We start from the raw sequence: 17853 nt of genomic DNA on the forward strand, positions 1-17853 counted from the left end.
GGTACTTTGTTTCTAGTTTTTACATTTTAATACATAATGCTGCATTTGACTTTTTAAAAGGGAAACTTTGTAGGTTATTTCCTTGGGATAGTTCCTTAAAGGGTTTATAAAAAATATAACAGGTTTGAATTTTGACACACATTGCTGCATCTTAGAAAGGGATACTTTTTTGAAATAACAGGTGTAAAAATGAAAGTGGGTCATCGTTTTCTAAATTCCAAAAAAATGCCTGGAGTGTCCTTAAATCTCCACAAATATTAATATAAATCAAAACAAATCAAAACAAATATTTTGATATACCTGAACATTTTCTAAAATGGCATTTTAGTTGACTAAATCATTATGAAGCGAGTAGAAAAACTTAATAAAGTTGGACCATTTGTAGTAAAAATGTACTTGTTTAAAATAAAGAAAGCGATAGTCCTGTCCACCCTGGGACCTCGGGGTGTGGGTATAGGGGCAGCTGAGAAAGTTGGGGGATCACTTTCGGATGCCACATGTCAAGGGCAATGACAAACTGGTGTGTACCCAAGAAGTGATACAGAGAAACTGAGAGTAAAAAGGGCGATATAATCATTGATCTTCAGACAGGAAGACCAGTTAGCAGACGGCACCAACAGGTCAATGTTTCAAATAAGTGGTGTGCAATCAAACTTAAAAGAAGAATTTTCTAAGATAGCTATTAAAAATGATTGCCTTGTGATAGTGCATTACTTGACACTGGACATGTACAAGGAGAACTTGAATTCCTCTTTGTCAAGACTTTGTGATACGATTCTCTAATGCTGTCTCATCCATTCATCGGACAGTTATTTATGGGACACCTACTGTATGCCAGGCATTGGGAGCACAGTAGTAAACAGGTAAGCAAAGAATCTGCCATGATATGTTTACATTCTTCCTGGAGAGAACGAGGAAATAACCACAGGTTGTGATAAGTAGGAAGGGGTGGTATAAAGTACGGTTTGATAGAGAATAATAGGGATTCCTTTACAGGATTGTCCAGAGCTCTCACCTCTCTTCTGCTCTTCAGACTAGGATATGTGACTCTCTCCCATGTGTTGTCTCAGAAACTCCTCAAACACAATTTAAAATTGAACTCCACCTCCTTATCTAACACCTGCTTCTCTGCTTATGATCTCTCAGTAAATAGTGCGACTCTTTTATCCTGTTGAGTTAGTTTCATCCCCAACACTTCCCATTTTCTCTGTCATGTGCTTAGTTCATCACGTTTCCTAAATAGATTGTCAAATCCCTCCATGTGTTGTTATTGCCATTACTGCCATCCCAATCCAAATCACCACATTTGTTTGCAGTATAGAAAAGTGATTGGTGAGGACGGTAGGGTCAGTTTGCCTGGGTTGGAATCTGGCTGTCACTTGTAAGCTGTGTGACCTCGGGCAAGTCACTTGTCCTCTGTGCTCCATTTTCTCAATCTGTAAAATGAGGACAATAATCGTATAGAGCAGCTGAGCATCAAATGAGTTCATACTTGCAAAAGGACCTTAAAATAGTGCCTGACCCTTAGAAAACAATTTAGAAATGTCAACTAATACTATATTTCCCACACAGAAACTGAAATGATCTTTATAAATTCAAGTCTGATACCTTGCTGTAAACTTCAGTTGGTTACCTTACCATAAAAACCAATTCCTTAAAGTGGCCCTCAAGCCCCTGCACCATCTGGCTCTGCCTACTTCACCTCCTCATTTCATTTCATCTACTCCTATGGCCATATGTAGTGTCCCTTTGTGTCAAATGAAGGTAATACCTGTAGTTACCTCCTATGGGGCATTGTAAGGATCAAGTTAATACGTACAAAATGCAGTATTTTTATTGAGTAAATCCTTAGTAAGTACTGGCTATCAAAACAATAGTTGTTATTACGTTCCTCTTGTTCTTTATGTGTCAGCTATATTGTACTTCTTTCAAGATAGCAAATGCACTATGTACTTTTCTTCCTAAGGTGTTTGAATTTTGCTTAAAAGCTCCATTCTACCTCCTAGCTAATTTATACTCCGGCTTCATATTTAATCATTATAGTCTCACAAAAATGTTGTGGCATTAATTTGGGTTTTGCCATATACTAAAAACTGTTTTATATTATCTTTTTCTCCTATAATGAAAACGCATGTATTGGCTCCTGAAGCTTGAACACAGTCAGCTCTTTGGTTGTTACGTTACATACTGAGTTCATGTGAAAGTGTCTATGAGCTGGTACAAACCACTCCTACTCGTTTTACTTCATGTCCTGCAGCTGGGGGGAAATCTGGGAAAGGAGATAACAGATAATGGTAGAATTTTCCATTACAGGGAACAACTGCAAGTGCTAAAATTAACACAGTTGAACAACAGTAGCATACTGAGGGCCTGCACAGGAGAGGGAGAGAAATGTAGTACATGCAAAATAAGTTCAATCTTGTCTGAAAAAAGTTAAGAAAGCAAAAATTGAAACAAAAATGTGCTGGACCTCCTTTACCTGATTCACTTATCTTATTTTTGTGGCACAACGCTCAGATCACCCCTACCCCCATCCGTTTATTAAAAAGAAAGTACCACATTTAGTTCTTTTGAGATCTGACTTAATTTATGTTAAAGGACTATCAGAAGGGAGTTGAGGAGGGTGCTATTCTGAGCAATTCAAGCCAAATGAAGATCGGGTGTTGTCTGCTGAGAAAAGTTTCCACCTGGAAACAAGTATGTCTCTATTGCATACTCATAGTTGGCAGGAAAAACCAGCTTATGTATAAAAATGTTCTCTCGCCCCACAGTTATTTTTATGTAATGAAGATTACATTAATTGTTTGACATTCAGTTCTTGTCTTAGAAATGGGGGCACCGTAGTTATTTTAAGAAAAAAGATAAAGAAAACAATCTTTTGAGTAGGGTTTTCATTCACTGGAAATTTTAAAAGAGAAAAGGGCAAGGGATGGAGTTGATGGGGGAGAAAGGAACAGAGTGTGTTCAAAAACCAGTTTATCTTCGCTTAGAGAAATAGAATCTTAAATTGATCATCAATATTCCAAGAAAAGTCTTGCTGTTACAGCTTCAGAGCTATATTATCATTTTAGTGTTCCCCTGGGTTAGATATTTGTTAGAGACTTGTTAAAGCTATGTTGATTTTAGATTTTAAGTATTTATTTCTCTAAATATCAGCCACTACAAAATAATCAATTTACATTTTGAAATTAAATTTTGTTTAACTAGTTAAGTTTATTCAAATTAATTAAAGTTAAATTTAATTTTAAAAGTTAAAATTAGGCAACTCTCTAATTTCAGTCATACTCTTCCAAAAGAAAGCAATATAACAATAATCAATAATAGAGGCTATGTTTCCATCCTATCACAAAATTGTGATGTAGATTTAATTCTTGGACTCCAAAAAAAATTTCCGATAAAGGACTGCCTTTACTTCCCAGCTTGTGATGGGCTGTTTCCCTAACCCAGTCATTACCAGACTTCAAATCTAGAGAATAAGTTTGGAGGCTGAGGACTAACCCCTGAAGGAGGGTAGACAGGAAGGAGAGGTGAGAGAAATTAGGGAGTGGCAGATGGTACAAGAGGTTGATAAACAGTGGGCTATTGCATGTTCCTCTTCCCCAAAGTTCCATTCATCCTAGCAGAAGCTTCTCTCCAGTCAAGTGGTCCACCTTTTTTTTTTTTTCTTGGCAGAATTCTGAAAGCCATCTGGTTCAATTTGAAGCCTTTTCTTTGAGCAGTTAGAGTCAGAGACCTAAAGAACAGGTCATTTTGAACTTTTTTTTTTTTTAATAGCCACTCATATTAATGAAAAAAAAAACAAACAAACTGATGAATTATTTGCCATTTTGTAGAATTATAATCCCCACCCTACAAAGGACACACACATAAGCCAAAAAAATAGCCAGCACTCCAATTATCTAAGTAAGATATTAGCATGCTACAATTTTTCATTTTAAACTGGGTACATCGATATATATAATCAACATTTTGACAGCTGCTCTGTGCTTGGAAAGGAAACCCTGTTTTTGTGTCACAAGGCTTTATTAATTCTAAAATGAAATGATCTGGAAATCAGCAATACCTTGAGGTCTGAGGCTTACTGGTTGGGCATACACATTAATGTTTTAAAAGATTATTTTAATTCTGCTGAATTAAAGTTCTGAATAAGGAATGAGAAAGAAAAAAGAATAATGGTTAAGCCCCTAGTATTTATGAATTTTACATGTGTGATTTCAGTCGTGTGAACTCTATTACAATAATAGCTATCACTTTTCACTGTATATTGTATGTGAGGCCCTATGCTAGGGAATTTACATTTCTTCTCTCATTTAATCTCATAGTGACTTTATAAGGTAAATATTATTCTCATATTAAAAATGAGAGACTTGCAGCAGAAAAAGGTTAAGCCATTTGTCCAAGATGTTCCCATTTGGAAAAGTGTAGAGTGGGGAAGATAATTTAGGTTTAACTAATTATAAATGTCATGTCCTTTCTAGCTATTTTTTCAGAATTTTTTTTTCAAATTTAAAAACATTTTGCTGTAGTGTTTGTGAATGCTCATCGAGAGAGTCTTCTGGGATTCCTGAAATGTTTCATGATCTGGGCGGTGGTTATATGTAAGGATTCATTCAGTTTGTGAACGTTCACTGAGGTGTTCACTTATCACTTGTGAGATTTTCTCTGTTATATGTGATAAAATGTTCTTTAAAAAGTACTTCATGCTGAATACAGAAAATGTGAAAGACATAAGCACAAAGGGGGAAAAATTCACAGGTCTTTTGTGGTTCCATATAAATTTTAGGTTTGTTCTATTTCTATGAAAAATGTCATTGGTATTTTGACAGGGATTACATTGAATCTGTAGATTGCTTTGGGTAATGTGCACATTTTAACAATATTAAGTCTCCAAATCCATGAGCATGGAGTATTTTTCCACTTATTTGTGTCTTCTTCAATTTCTTTCCGTAATATCTTATAGTTTTTGGTATACCACTCTTTCACCTTGGTTAAATTTACCTGTATTTTATTACTTTTGACGCAATTGCAAATGGGATTGTTTTCTTCATTTCTTTCTGATAGTTCATTGTTAGTGTACACAATGATAGTTCATTGCTAGTGTAAACACAACAGATTTTTGTGTATTCATTTTGTATCCTGCAAATTACTGAATTCATTTATTACTTCTAATAGTTTTTTGAAGGAATGTTTATGGTTTTTTGTTTATATCATATCATCTGCAAATAGGGACAGTTGTACTTCTTCCTTTCCAGCTTGGAGGACTTTCAATTCTTTTACTTTCCTAATTGCTCTGGCTAGGACTTCCAATACCATATTGAATAAAAGTGGCAACAATGGATATTCTTCTCTTGTTCCCGATCTTAGAGGAAAAGCTTTCAGCTTCTCACTGTAGGGAATGATGTTCATTGTGGGCTTGTTATATATGGCCTTCGTTATATTGAAGTGTTTCATTTATGCCCACTTTGTTATCATAAATCGATGTTGAATTTTGTCAAATGCTTCTTTTGCATCTATTAAGATGATCATGATTTTTATCCTTCATTTTGTTAATGTTACGTATCACATTGACTGATTTATTGATACTGAACCAGCCTTGCCTCCCTGGAATAAATCCCACTTAATAATGGTGTTTGATCCTTTTTTTTTTTTTTTTTTTAAAGATTTTATTGGGGAAGGAGAACAGGATTTTATTGGGGAACAGTGTGTATTTCCAGGACTTTTTCCAAGTCAAGTTGTTGTCCTTTCAATCTTAGTTGTGCAGGGCACAGCTCAGCTCCAGGTCCAGTTGCCGTTGCTAGTTGCAGGGGGCGCAGCCCACCATCCCTTGTGGGAGTCAAGGAATCGAACCTACAACCTTGTGGTTGAGAGCCCACTGGCCCATGTGGGAATTGAACCGTCAGCCTTCGGCATTAGGAGCACGGAGCTCCAACCGCCTGAGCCACCGGGCCGGCCCCCTGTTTGATCCTTTTAATGTATCGTTTTATTTGCTTTGCTAATAGTTTGTTGAGGATTTTTGCATCTGTGTTCATCAGGGATATTAGCCTAATATTCTTTTCTTGTGGTAACCTTAACTAGTATTGGAATCAGGGTAATGCTGCCCTTATAAAATGAGTTTGGAAAAGTTCCTTCCATTTCTATTTTTTGGAAGAGTTTGAGAATTACTGGTATTAATTCTTCTTTGGATGTTTGGTAGAATTCACCTGTGAAGCCATCTGGTCCTTGACTTTTGTTTGTTGGGAGGCATTTGATTACTGATTCAAGCTCTCTATTAGTTTTTGGTCTATTCAGCTTCTCTGTTTCTTCATGATTCTGTCTTGGTAGGTTGTATGTTTCTAGAAACTTATCCATTTCTTCTAGGTTGTACAATTTGACCTATAATTGTTCATAGTAGTCTCTTGATCCTTTCTATTTCTGTGGTAACAGTTGTAATATCTCCTTTCATTTCTGATTTTATTTGAGTTCTCTTTTTTTTCTTGGTGAGGCTAGCTAAAGGACTTATGGGTTCTTAAACCATTAAATTTAATTATGTTTACTAGTGTTAGGAATTTAAAGGAATCGTCAGATATGTATTCTATTAGAGAAAAACAACTTTTAACATTCAAAACTTCTAAGATTACTTAAATCCTTCAAATAAAAAAAATATACCATTGTTGCATTATTGCTCCCTTGATACTCTGATAGGTCTGATAAGTAAGAGAGAAAGCAGCATGTTAAAGGAAAGATCAATGAACTAGCAGTCAGGAATTCTGGTTTCTAGTTTTGGCTGTGCCACTTGCTCAAAGCCTGATTGTGGACAAGTCTCAACTTCTTTGGACTTCAGTTTCTTCAACTGTAAAATGAGAGGATTGGGCAGTATCTCAAAGGCCACTTACAGCCAAAATAATTTATGACACTGGTGATTTGGCCAGGCTTGGATCAAATTTTTATTACAATAAAGAATGAATAAAGCACAAACATTCAACAAGTGGGAGAACAAAACTTGCCATCTTGATTTGCAACTAGAGCAGATACAATGTGTTTCCTGTTCTTTCCACAAGTAGTCATGGAAAGGGAGGTGGGAAGAGGACAGGGACAGGGGCAGGATATCCTTCCCTGGCATGTCACTCACCAGCCTATATAATTTTTTCATGGCCACTGGGTCTGATATCCCAGAAGTCCATCCCACAAAACTAAAAAATTACAAATAAATTATTTTGGAGAGAGAATGAGTCCTTAATTTTATTTGCTATATTTTTTTTCAAGCGAGTTCCTTGCATTGGGTGAATTTATATAGTGACATAATTTCAGGGACTTCAGGGAAAGATAATATTTACAGAGAAACACCTTCAAGAACTTTAGTGTGCCTTTGGTAGGCTAATACTGTTGCTAGTTTGTAGGTGAACGGTGGACGAAACTGGAAACTGGACAAGTGAAAAGAGAGAAATGCCCGGAGACCTAAAACATTTCTAGGGAGCAGAAAGGGACTTTGTTCTTTCGAGTAGTATAGCTTTAAGTCACTGTGAGATTGATTATATACTTGCCAACCTCCCTTTGATGACAGGAACTGTGTCACTTATCTTTATATCCCTAGCGACAGATATAACCGACAATTAAGTATTTGTTGAATTGACTTGAGCAAAAACTGCGCGGGCATAAGGTAGGGAAAAAGAGACCAGAATAACATCACCTTGGATATCTGAAACTTTTTAAAAGATTTACTGCAAGATTAACTACAAAGGGAAAGGGACTTCAACGGAGCACTTTTTCAGATGAGATGTCAACCAACCAGAACAGGAAAGAGAGGTCATGAGAGTTCCTTGAAAACTGATCAGGCAACAGGTTTGAACCCCCAACTGAAAAAGAGGAGCGACAGCGATACGCAGATTGGCAGAACTGAGGAGTGTCTAGGGTCAGAGAAAAACCAAAGTCAGAGCCCAAGGGAGAGGCTGAAGAAACTCCGTCCACGGGCCGGCCCAGAGAAGCTTGCTTTGAGCTTGTTTCTTAACAGAACTATCAGCAAGCCCTAAAAGATGTGCAGTACGGGCTGATATTTCAGCCTGATAACTTCCGTGTGTGTGTGTGTGTGTTGGCCTAACTTCCGTGTGTGCGTGTGTGTGCCTGTGTGTGCAACAAGGAGCGCCACCCGTGAACTTCCGCGTGCGACGGACCCCGAAGTGTCGCCCTGCCGCGCCCCGTCCTGCCCCACCTGTGAGGAAACCTGCACTCGCGGAGGGGCGGGTCCCCACCGCCGCGGGCAGGGGCGGGGCCGCGGCGCGTCGGAGCCTTCCGCAGCCCCACAGGCCGCCTCAGCCACGCTCGCCGTCGCCCCGCCCCGCGACTACATTTCCCAGCAGGCCGCAGGGCGCCCGCGCGCCGCAGTTGACCCATTTCCCGGCCCGTCCCGGGCTCGGCCGGCCCCCGCGCCCAGGCGGCTGCTCCCTGCTGACTGGGGTGTGGGCGGGGAGCGGCGGAGGGAGGAGGAGGCGCTGCTGGCCGCCGCCGTTGCCTCCGCTGCTGGGCGCCTGGGCAGCACCCCAGGTTTCCGCGGCCGCCATGGACGAGCAAGCGGGTCCCGGAGTCTTCTTCAGCAACAACCATCCGGGCGCCGGCGGTGCCAAGGGTCTCGGGCCTCTGGCGGAGGCTGCAGCGGCCGGCGACGGGGCGGCTGCGGCAGGGGCGGCCCGAGCCCAGTACAGCTTACCCGGGATCCTGCATTTCCTCCAGCATGAGTGGGCCCGCTTCGAGGTGGAGAGAGCCCAGTGGGAGGTGGAGCGGGCGGAGCTGCAGGTAAAGACCCTCCCGGCCTGGCCCTTTTTATCCCGCCTCTTTGCTCTCTTCCGCCCCGCCCCGGACCCTTTCCCCTCCCCCCTCTGCCCTCGCTGGTCCACTCCCCTTTGCTCCTGCCCATCCTACCCAGAACTGTCCCCTTCCCCCTTCACCTTTGCTTTAGGCTGACCCCACTTCCTTGACTCGGGTTCCCATTCCCGCCCTGACGCGTTGTTTACCCTCCCCGCTCCTTTTCTTCTACTCCTTCCTTCTCCTAACTCTCTCATTTCAACTCTTGCCATCCCTCATTTTAGGTCTTCTCTCTGAGTATACTAATTGGGCTGACAGTAGTTTTGAAAGATGTCGAGCAAATCATCCTGTCCCAGTGAGTCCCATCTTAGGTCTAGAGACGTTCCCCGCCGTAGGTATTGGCAGTTGGCTCCTCTCTGAGAGGAAGGTGATCAAAGAAGACATCAGAAGTTGTGTCTGTGAGGCCTTGACTTAGGCAAGAAGCTGACGTAGGGCAGAAGTGTAACTAGGAATATCAGCTCCCTTCTTACATATGTGAGTGTTTTTTCTCTTTCCCTCTCCCTCTCCCTGCTGCCACTTTTCCTTTAGGTATTTCAGATTCGTGGATTTTAAAATGAAGAACCTAGATAATCGCAATCAGATGATGGTTCAGAGATGGTTTCCTGTTCTTAGAATCAAAAACTTCCCAAGGATTAATTTTATGTTCAGTGTTTTGTGAAATTGACGTTCACTTCAAAAGGAACTAAAAGGGGCTTTAAAGTTGGTTACATTTCCTTGTATAATCTGCAAGGTAAAAGTATATCCAGGGAGGACCTATTGTGGGCTCTTAGAAGAATGAAAGTGAGGCTGATACTTTACGGGCCATTCTGAATTGGTAAATAGGTTTCAGTGGCTGTTCTTACAACTTCCAAGCCATGCACCAATTTCACAGGGAACCTAACTATGCGTAGCTGTGCCTTTCTGTTTTACTGGCTAATCCTGTATGCTGATGAAATCTGAATATACGTTGTTTTGGTTGGTGAAACACTTGTAGTTAAAATGCTACCCAGTGTTTGTTACTCTTTTTTTGGTAACATGTATTTTCCTTGGCACTTAAAAAAATGAAAAGGAGAAATCTGTTAAATAGAATCTGCTGGAACAGGATGCTTTGATACAGTGCAAGTGGCAATGGAAAGAGCAAGGGGACAGGTTATAGTAGACAGGGTTATAGTATGGACTGTGCTTGCTGCTAGCTCTGTGACCTTGAGGAAATCCTTTAACCTCTCTGAACTTCAGTTTCTTCATTCAGTTGCCATAGTGGCAACTGCTTTGAGAAAGATAATTCAGGATACAGGAATAAAGTGTGATAGGGGCAGCTATTTTAGAGGGGGTGGTCAGGGAAGGCCTCTGGGAGGAGTGGAAGGAAGTGAAGAAGTGACCCACAATTTCTAAGATTCCTTCTGATTCCTTTAGTTCTGCAGTTGTATGTTTATATTTGGTGGCTTTTTCATCCCTACTATTATGTTGCTTTTGTATCTGGTCTTTTGATAATTTGTAATTTTTCTTGTAGTGAATCTGACCGTGTCAGTATAGTAACCAGCAGACTTAAATGCTTCATTCAAATATTGGTAATTCACCTTTGTTAGAAGTGCATTCCATAAATGAACTTGTGGATTTCAGACTTAAAGGAAGTGTTAAAGGCAGGTGTTAATTTTAACATTGTTCAGTTGTTGAACACACACACACCACTTACGGGGTTATTTATGGCAAATGTTAAACTTAAGGTAGGTTTCCCATTGGTACTCATCATATTAAGGACACTACATTTCTACAGTATTTTTTGGTTTTGGGTTTGTGCTCAAATTAAGCATCCACAGAGGAACTTTAAAAAATACATCCTATTTTCCAAACAGAGCAAGTATTATGTCTTTTAGAGGGGGAGAGAGTTTGCAGAAATCTATGGTTTTGATCCCCGTATTAGCATTATTGAAACTATATTTTAAAAATAATTTCTTTACATTGACATCGTTAAATTTGAACATATTCCTTCATTTTTCTTTTGCGATTGGAATTTTCCTGGAAAAACAATAGGAAGTAAGAGTTGAATGAGTGATGATGAAATTTGGATCAGTTGGTGTCCTTTTTTTAAATTTAAAATCTCTTCTCAAGTCATTAACATCAAAGTCAACAAAAATACCTTTAAGATTAAGTCTAATGTGTCCCTTCAGGAACCTGTCAGTCCTGCTTTTTCAGGTTGCCAGGTCAGAATTGTGAAAGACAATCCACGCTCTCAGCTATCTACCTGGTCTGCCTTCATCACTTCCTCCTTCAGATCTTGGGAATAAGGAACTGGCCACATTATACCAAAACTTATTTGTCATTTCTTCCCCTTTGCCCATCTTAGTTAATAAGACTCTCTTTTTACTTTTCATAATCCCCCTCCTCCCTAACCACCACCATTGCAGGTGAGAGTAGGTGGTCAAAGAATGGTCAAGATTATTGCTGAGGTTTATATTTGTGAAAAAACTTGGAGATGGGATACATAAAATTCGAGAGAATTTTCTGTGTGTGCTACAATGGGCTAGATGACCTCAAAGAAACATGCAGTCTAGTTGGAGTGATAGAACAAACAAAATGCATAAGAATCGGAGTATTTATTATTTGGGGGGTTTAAATTTTCTTAGACTAGCACAAGAGAGCAGCTAGCAGTGAGTGGGGAGAATAGCAGAAAGAAAGAACTTTATGAGACCCTAAGTTTCTCTGTATTTGAAAATTACTGACTTAAGGGAAAGCAAGCATGTAAATAAAAGATAAAAATTATTGGCCCTAGATTTTGGGGGGTGTGTGTGTGTAAGTAATAGGGGAGGCTCTGTTATTTACCTGGAAATGCTAGTACTGTGAAAAAGGTGTCAGGATTGAGTAGCTCAGGGCATGTGGTGTGGCGGCTGGTACTAGAATGTTTATGAATCTGGATTTTGGCATTAGTGATTCATATTTTCATTCAATAAATGTTTTTCAAGTGCCTACTTCATGGCAGGTCCTGTTTTAGGCACTGGAGAAACAATAGTGATTAAAACAGATCCTACCTGCATGAAGCTTGCATTGTGGGGGAAGACAGACAGTAATAAATAAATGCATTCATAAAATTCTGGATGGTAATAAGTGCCATGATAAAGTGGAGTAAGTGGAATATGGAGTGCTTGAGAGGGTGGAGTGGGGAAGAAAGGCTTTACTGCTACGATGCCATTTGAGCACACCTGAAAAGGTGGTATCTGAGGAAAGAATATTCTAGGCAGAGGGAACAGTAGGGGGAAGGAAGTATGCTTGGAATATTTGAGGAATAGTGAGGCAAATATGGCTGGAATAGAGGAGGAGAATGGAAGAAGTAATGTCAGCGGTACTGAGTCTTGCCCACAGTAAGAACTTGATATTTACCTCAACAAGATGGGCAATTATTGAATGTCTTGAGCAAAAGAGTGACACTGTCTTTCAAGAGAACCCTTTGCAAGGATTCAGAATAGAATGGGGGTCAGGGAGACAAGGGTAGAAGAGGCAGAGTCTCTGTAGAAGGCTCTTAATAATCTGGGTCAGAGAGGTACTAGGGTGGCAGTAATGAGATAGGGGAATATATGTTTTGATGCATATTCAAAATATAATGGAACACATTTTTGAAGGTAGAACCAACAAGATGTGCTGGAGGGTAGGATGTGAGGTTTGAGAAAAAAGGGAGTCAAGTATGACTCAAAATTATTTTGGGCAGCTTCATGGGACTGTTGAAAAGATTTACTGAGCATTTAAATGGACAGAGTAGGCACTTAAAATGACAGTTTATTTTTTGTTATTATTATAACTATTATTTACAGTTATAGTAAAAGGCAACATGGCCTAGACCTTGATTTAAATCTTTGCACTAAGACTGTTTTATTTTATGCCAAAAATACACATTTGCCATAATTCTGACCTCTCAGAACCTTAGTTTCCTCATGTGTAAAGTGAGGATAATAAACTACCTTGTGAAAATTAAATGAGATCTTTTAAAGCATCTCGCAGAGGTCTGGTACATAACACAAACTAAGTGCTGAATAAATAAATGGTAGCAAGTGCATGCTGTTAAATTTATACTGTCATATATCTCCTTATTCTCACAGAAAAGCAAAATCTTCAGTCATGAACTCTTCTAAGACTAGAGCATATCGGTGTCATCCTGGAAACATGCAGTCTAATATTCTGCATCTGATGGTGGCACTAAGGGACATTCCATAGGAATCAGCCTCAAAACATTGATAATATACTTCAGATGTACTTGCTTTCCTTCATAACCCACTATGTGTCTGTTATCTTGAAATGTATGTAAACTTTCTGAATTTGTTTATCTTAACCATGCATGACTTCTTGGATAACAGATTGTACACATTTACTAATGACTTCATAAAACTAATCTTTGGTTTTATTTAGCCCTTTATACTTGGAGCAGGTGAACCCCATTGTGGGTGAACCTCATGGTATAATTTTGTAAAGACGTTCATTCTTCTTTTCTATTCATATCCTTGATAATTTTATAATCTTCATATTTTGGAAAGATTATAGAGGTTTTATTCTTTTGAAACATATTGTACTCTTTGTCACTTTAGTGTTTCTCAACTTTATCTGCAATCTTAGAATACTGGGGGAGCTTTTAAAATATTAATTCCATGGGCTCTGCCCCAGACCAGTTAAATCAGAATTGAAGTAATTAGGGCCCTTGGCATGAGTATTTTTTGAGTTTTTTGATCATCTTAATATGCAGCATGGATTGAGAGGCACTGCTTCAGTTGTTCTTTTCTTTTGTTTTTTTGAATACATAGTTAGGTAACTTCAGCACTTTTGTTAGTATTCCAGATATGGATGGCTTTTTATAGCATTTGAGATATAATTTCTGTTAATGTTTCTATTCTTTCTGATAATAGCTAGCATTTTATTTTTAGGCAGTAGAATATTATAATTTGAATCACCTCCCTCTGACTGAGATATAATGATAGAGTGATCTTTGAGCTGGAATGAACTTTGGAAATAATCATCTACATCCTTATTTTACAGGTAAAGTGGGCCCAGAGAGAGGTTAAATGACCAAGAATGAAATAGGTCTTGTACAAGCTCTGTCACTTAAGTCTCCAGATACCTTTACGGTTGTTTTTTTTTTAACTTTTCAAATACATTATCTTGCTTGATCCTTACAACTTTCTGAGACCGTGTTTCCCCGAAAATAAGACCTAGCTGGACAATCAGCTCTAATGTGTCTTTTGGAACAAAAATTAATATAAGACCCGGTCTTATATAATATAATATAATATAAGACCTGGAATAATATAATATAATACCGGGTCTTTATAATATAATATGGTATAATATAATATAATATAATATAATACCAGGTCTTATATTAATTTTTGCTCCAAAAGATGCATTAGAGCTGATTGTCCGGCTAGGTCTTGTCTCTGGGGAAACACGGGATAATCAAGTCTTCTACTTGAAAAAGTATAAGACTAATCTGAGATCTCAAATAAAGGTAGGTTCTTCAGAAAGTTTTTTGCATTTGCTTCTAGTAGGTTTCTGGAGGCGTAACCTGGACAGAACAACATTAAAGCAGATTCATTGCTGATGCACATTTTGGTTGTGAATACATTTGAGGACCAGTATACTTCTGCTTCACCTTTGCTTTGAGGGTATAAGCCCTTTAGGGCCTTAGGGGGTATACCTTCTACTAGACTCCACAGTCTGCATGGTCCTGGTCTTTGATGTTTTTGCCTTTTGGGTTCTGCAAGGCTGTCCAAACTAAAGTTCAGATCAGTTCTGATTGGCCAGCACTCAAAGGGCAAAAGTGACTTTTGTTCCCTCATCTCACTGTTTCCATTTTTCTTCAATTTTGGCCACATAATTCCTTACTATCTTACCAGCTTTGCTTTTTAAAATGATTGTAAAAATATTTTATCTAGAATTTTTAGCTGTTTTCAGTAGGGAAGTTATTTCAAGTCACCATTACTTAGAAACATAGTTCTTTACCTTACTTTCAAAAACTGACATATGAGGATGGCGCCAGTAATTATCTGGGAAGATATCACTGATAGTACTTCTTTACTAAGAGATGTGCCTATTTAGTCCTAAATGTTATTTGCTATCTAAATCTTTTCTTTGTATTTCAGTGGTAGAAGGAGACCTACAACTTTTCTTCAAAATCTTGGTAACTTAAGCAGAATTTAAAACAAACAAACAAACAAACCCCTTTATTAATCAGTCTTTGAAAGTCTTATGTTTGAAAGTCCAAATAATCTGGACTGGTTTCGCTTTGTCAGCCTACTACCTGCTTGATGTCAGCTACGTTTTTTGCATTATGAATGTTATTGATGGTGTCCAGGTCTTATTTCTGGGTCATTAGAAATAAAATTGCCCTTAGGATCTTTGGAGTTTCTTCTTTTGGTGGCCATTTCGACAAAGCAGTCTGTTGACCATCATAATTTGGCCGTGGAAAGTGTGGGCTATAGAGTCAACTCTGTCACTTTCGGTTTATCATTTTTCAGGGACTCGTTTTAACTTGTAAATTGTAAGTGATAATGTACCCACCAAGCAGAATAGTTGTAAGGTTTTAAAAAGATAAAGTGTATAAAATATATGACCCATAATAGGTGTCCAATAAGTGGATTGCTCTTACGTATGGTAGAAAGTTCTATGGACAATGCATTTGATTATATTATTTATTTAAATCAAATTTTAGAAGCCTAAAACTAGTTTCAGTGATCCATTTGACATAGTACCTACTTAAATTCTCTTAGCCCTATTAGTAGTAGTTGTTTAAGGACAAAAAACTGATTGTATTGGGAGTAGGGGCAGGCCAGAGATGGCAGTAGCAGGTGGTAATAGTTTGTAAGCATTGAGGACTACAGGTAGTAATAGAGGAGAACTTGGAGTTTGGGTGAGAATCCTGAGGCGAGAGAGAAGTTGGGAATGGGTAGAAGAAAAGAGGAGACAAAGAAGGGAGCTGAAACAGACAGGAGGAAGAAACTGCACTGCACACATTAACCTGTTCTTAATTTCTAAAGTATGTATTATTTGTAGTCTTCATTTTAGCCCATGTAGAATTCTAGGGCTAATGGAGGTAGCTACACACAAAACATACATTTCCCTCTGTCCCTACCTCTCCCCGCCAGTATCTCTGCTCTTAATTTTCTATCCCCATCATTGGACTAAGAATATTATTATACCTCCTGAGGACCTTAGAACTTAAGTCGTCTCATCCCTTGTTTTATCATTTAGGGCCAGAGAGAGAAAGTGATTTGTCTTAGATCCCTCTGTGAGTTGGTGTAGATTTAGTTTAGAATGAAGGAGCCCTACTACACAGGCCGGGGCGTTGTTCTCCATGTTAATCATCTCCTTTTATTGGTCCTCTGTAGCTGAATTGTAATATTTAGATGATTAAGTATGCTTTGAATACCTGTCATAATATAAATTCTTACCCCTTATTTCAAGCTTTTCTTCAAGTAGAATAATTTAGAATAATTTTCTTCAAGTAGAATAATTTTTTTAAGTGGCTCAGGAAGGTCTTTAACAGTTTGTGTTCCCCAAAAGTGTTTAACATTGTATCACTATTTTAATAATTTTATTTATTTTTGTGTAGGGAATACTGAAGTAAAATGTTTCTTTTTTAAAACAGTCTGCAAATTTGCATCTTTTTCAGCTTGCGCTGAGAGTAGCCTAATTAAGTTCTCGCTATATATTTTTAATACAGTTTGTGCTTATTGATCATATATCAAATTTTTTGTAGTACTTTTTTGGGACAAACTTAATGCTTTTAACCTTTATGATTAAAGTACCTTATCTGAACAAGAGGATGGACTATTAGAAAATACTGATACGTAAGAAGGAAAAGTTATTGTAGAGTTGGCTAGAAGCAGTATGGTACAAGGAGAATAAGTAGGTATTTTGTTTTGGAGATAAGATGGGGAGAAAAATAAGGGAGTAGAAGCCCTGGAATTAAGGTGAGTTTTGGGAAATACTGAGTAAGGTTGGGTGGAATAGGTATTTCGGGTGTGGCGAATAGGTTCTTGGCATAATTGCACTAGAGAGATTCAAGGAAAGGGCCAGGGGGAGTGTTTCATTACTCTACCCACAGGTTCCATTAGCACTCATTTACATGTGACAGAAATTGGATCCAGTACCAGCATATCTCGTTAGGAGAAATAAGCACGATGTCAAATTCCACAAGGGTGATACCAATTTCACCTGATGGAAAATTACAGCCCAGTCAGGGACTTGTTCTTCATTATTTTTGTTTACACTTCCTAAATGAGAAGGTTAAGCAGTGAGCAAAGGAGCCTAAATTACAGGTACAACTAAAACCTGCTCCCAAGGAATGTGAATTCATATAAAACTAAAAGGAGGGAATGAGGAGGAGCCTGTGGATCTGTGTCAGCCCACTCACTGAACCGGAAAAGGTCGAGTCAGTCAGGGAGGGTGGTACCATAGTCCCGGTAACTGAACCCAGTTCTTTATCTGTAGTTTCCTCTCTTTCCTTTCTTCCCTCCCCTCCAGAAATAGTAATAATTTCATTTATTGGGCACTTACCACGTGCCAGGTACAGTGCTAAACACTTCACATGTATAATCTATTTTAATTTTTGAAAAACTAAATGTGATAGGTATTACTAGTCATTCCCTAAGTCAGGTATGAGGAGAGAGGTAAATAATTTGCAGGAAGAAAAGTTTGAATAATGGGCTTGGCATGGTAAGTAGAAGGAAATATTTTGACGTTTTTCTTGTTCTCATGCTCTGAGTCAATGTACAGGGAAAGGATGTTTTCCTCTCCCTTGTTGTCTGGTGAATTTCTAATCATCTTCCAGAGATTCCGTTTACTTTCTGGGGGAAACCTCTCTGACCTCCAGAATGAAGCTTCATGCTCCCCTAACAGCTTGTACATATAAGACGGAAGCTTTATTATCCAGCACCATCCAGTGGTGGTTGGTTGGGCAGTAAATCCGAAAAGATGGTTAAAATGATACTTTAAATAATTTAAGTTAAAAATATATAAACACATAATCATTTGCCAGTGTAAGACCAAGCCCATTGACCC

The 17853-nt window shown here is 38.7% G+C and overlaps 1 protein-coding gene across 2 annotated transcripts in view; it reads left to right on the forward strand.

The window, feature by feature from the left end:
* The first annotated feature begins 8388 nt into the window (after positions 1 to 8388).
* STRN (striatin) overlaps positions 8389 to 17853 on the forward strand; it is an 84986-nt gene continuing 75521 nt past the window's right edge. For both annotated transcript variants that reach the window (XM_033124668.1, XM_033124669.1), the window contains exon 1: positions 8389 to 8766. In XM_033124668.1, the coding sequence (XP_032980559.1) occupies positions 8533 to 8766 (234 nt within the window). In that variant the 5' untranslated portion in view covers positions 8389 to 8532. The remainder of the gene's footprint in view (positions 8767 to 17853) is intronic.

The sequence above is a fragment of the Rhinolophus ferrumequinum genome, chromosome 13 (genome assembly GCF_004115265.2).
Source record: "Rhinolophus ferrumequinum isolate MPI-CBG mRhiFer1 chromosome 13, mRhiFer1_v1.p, whole genome shotgun sequence".
Taxonomy (NCBI): domain Eukaryota; kingdom Metazoa; phylum Chordata; class Mammalia; order Chiroptera; family Rhinolophidae; genus Rhinolophus; species Rhinolophus ferrumequinum.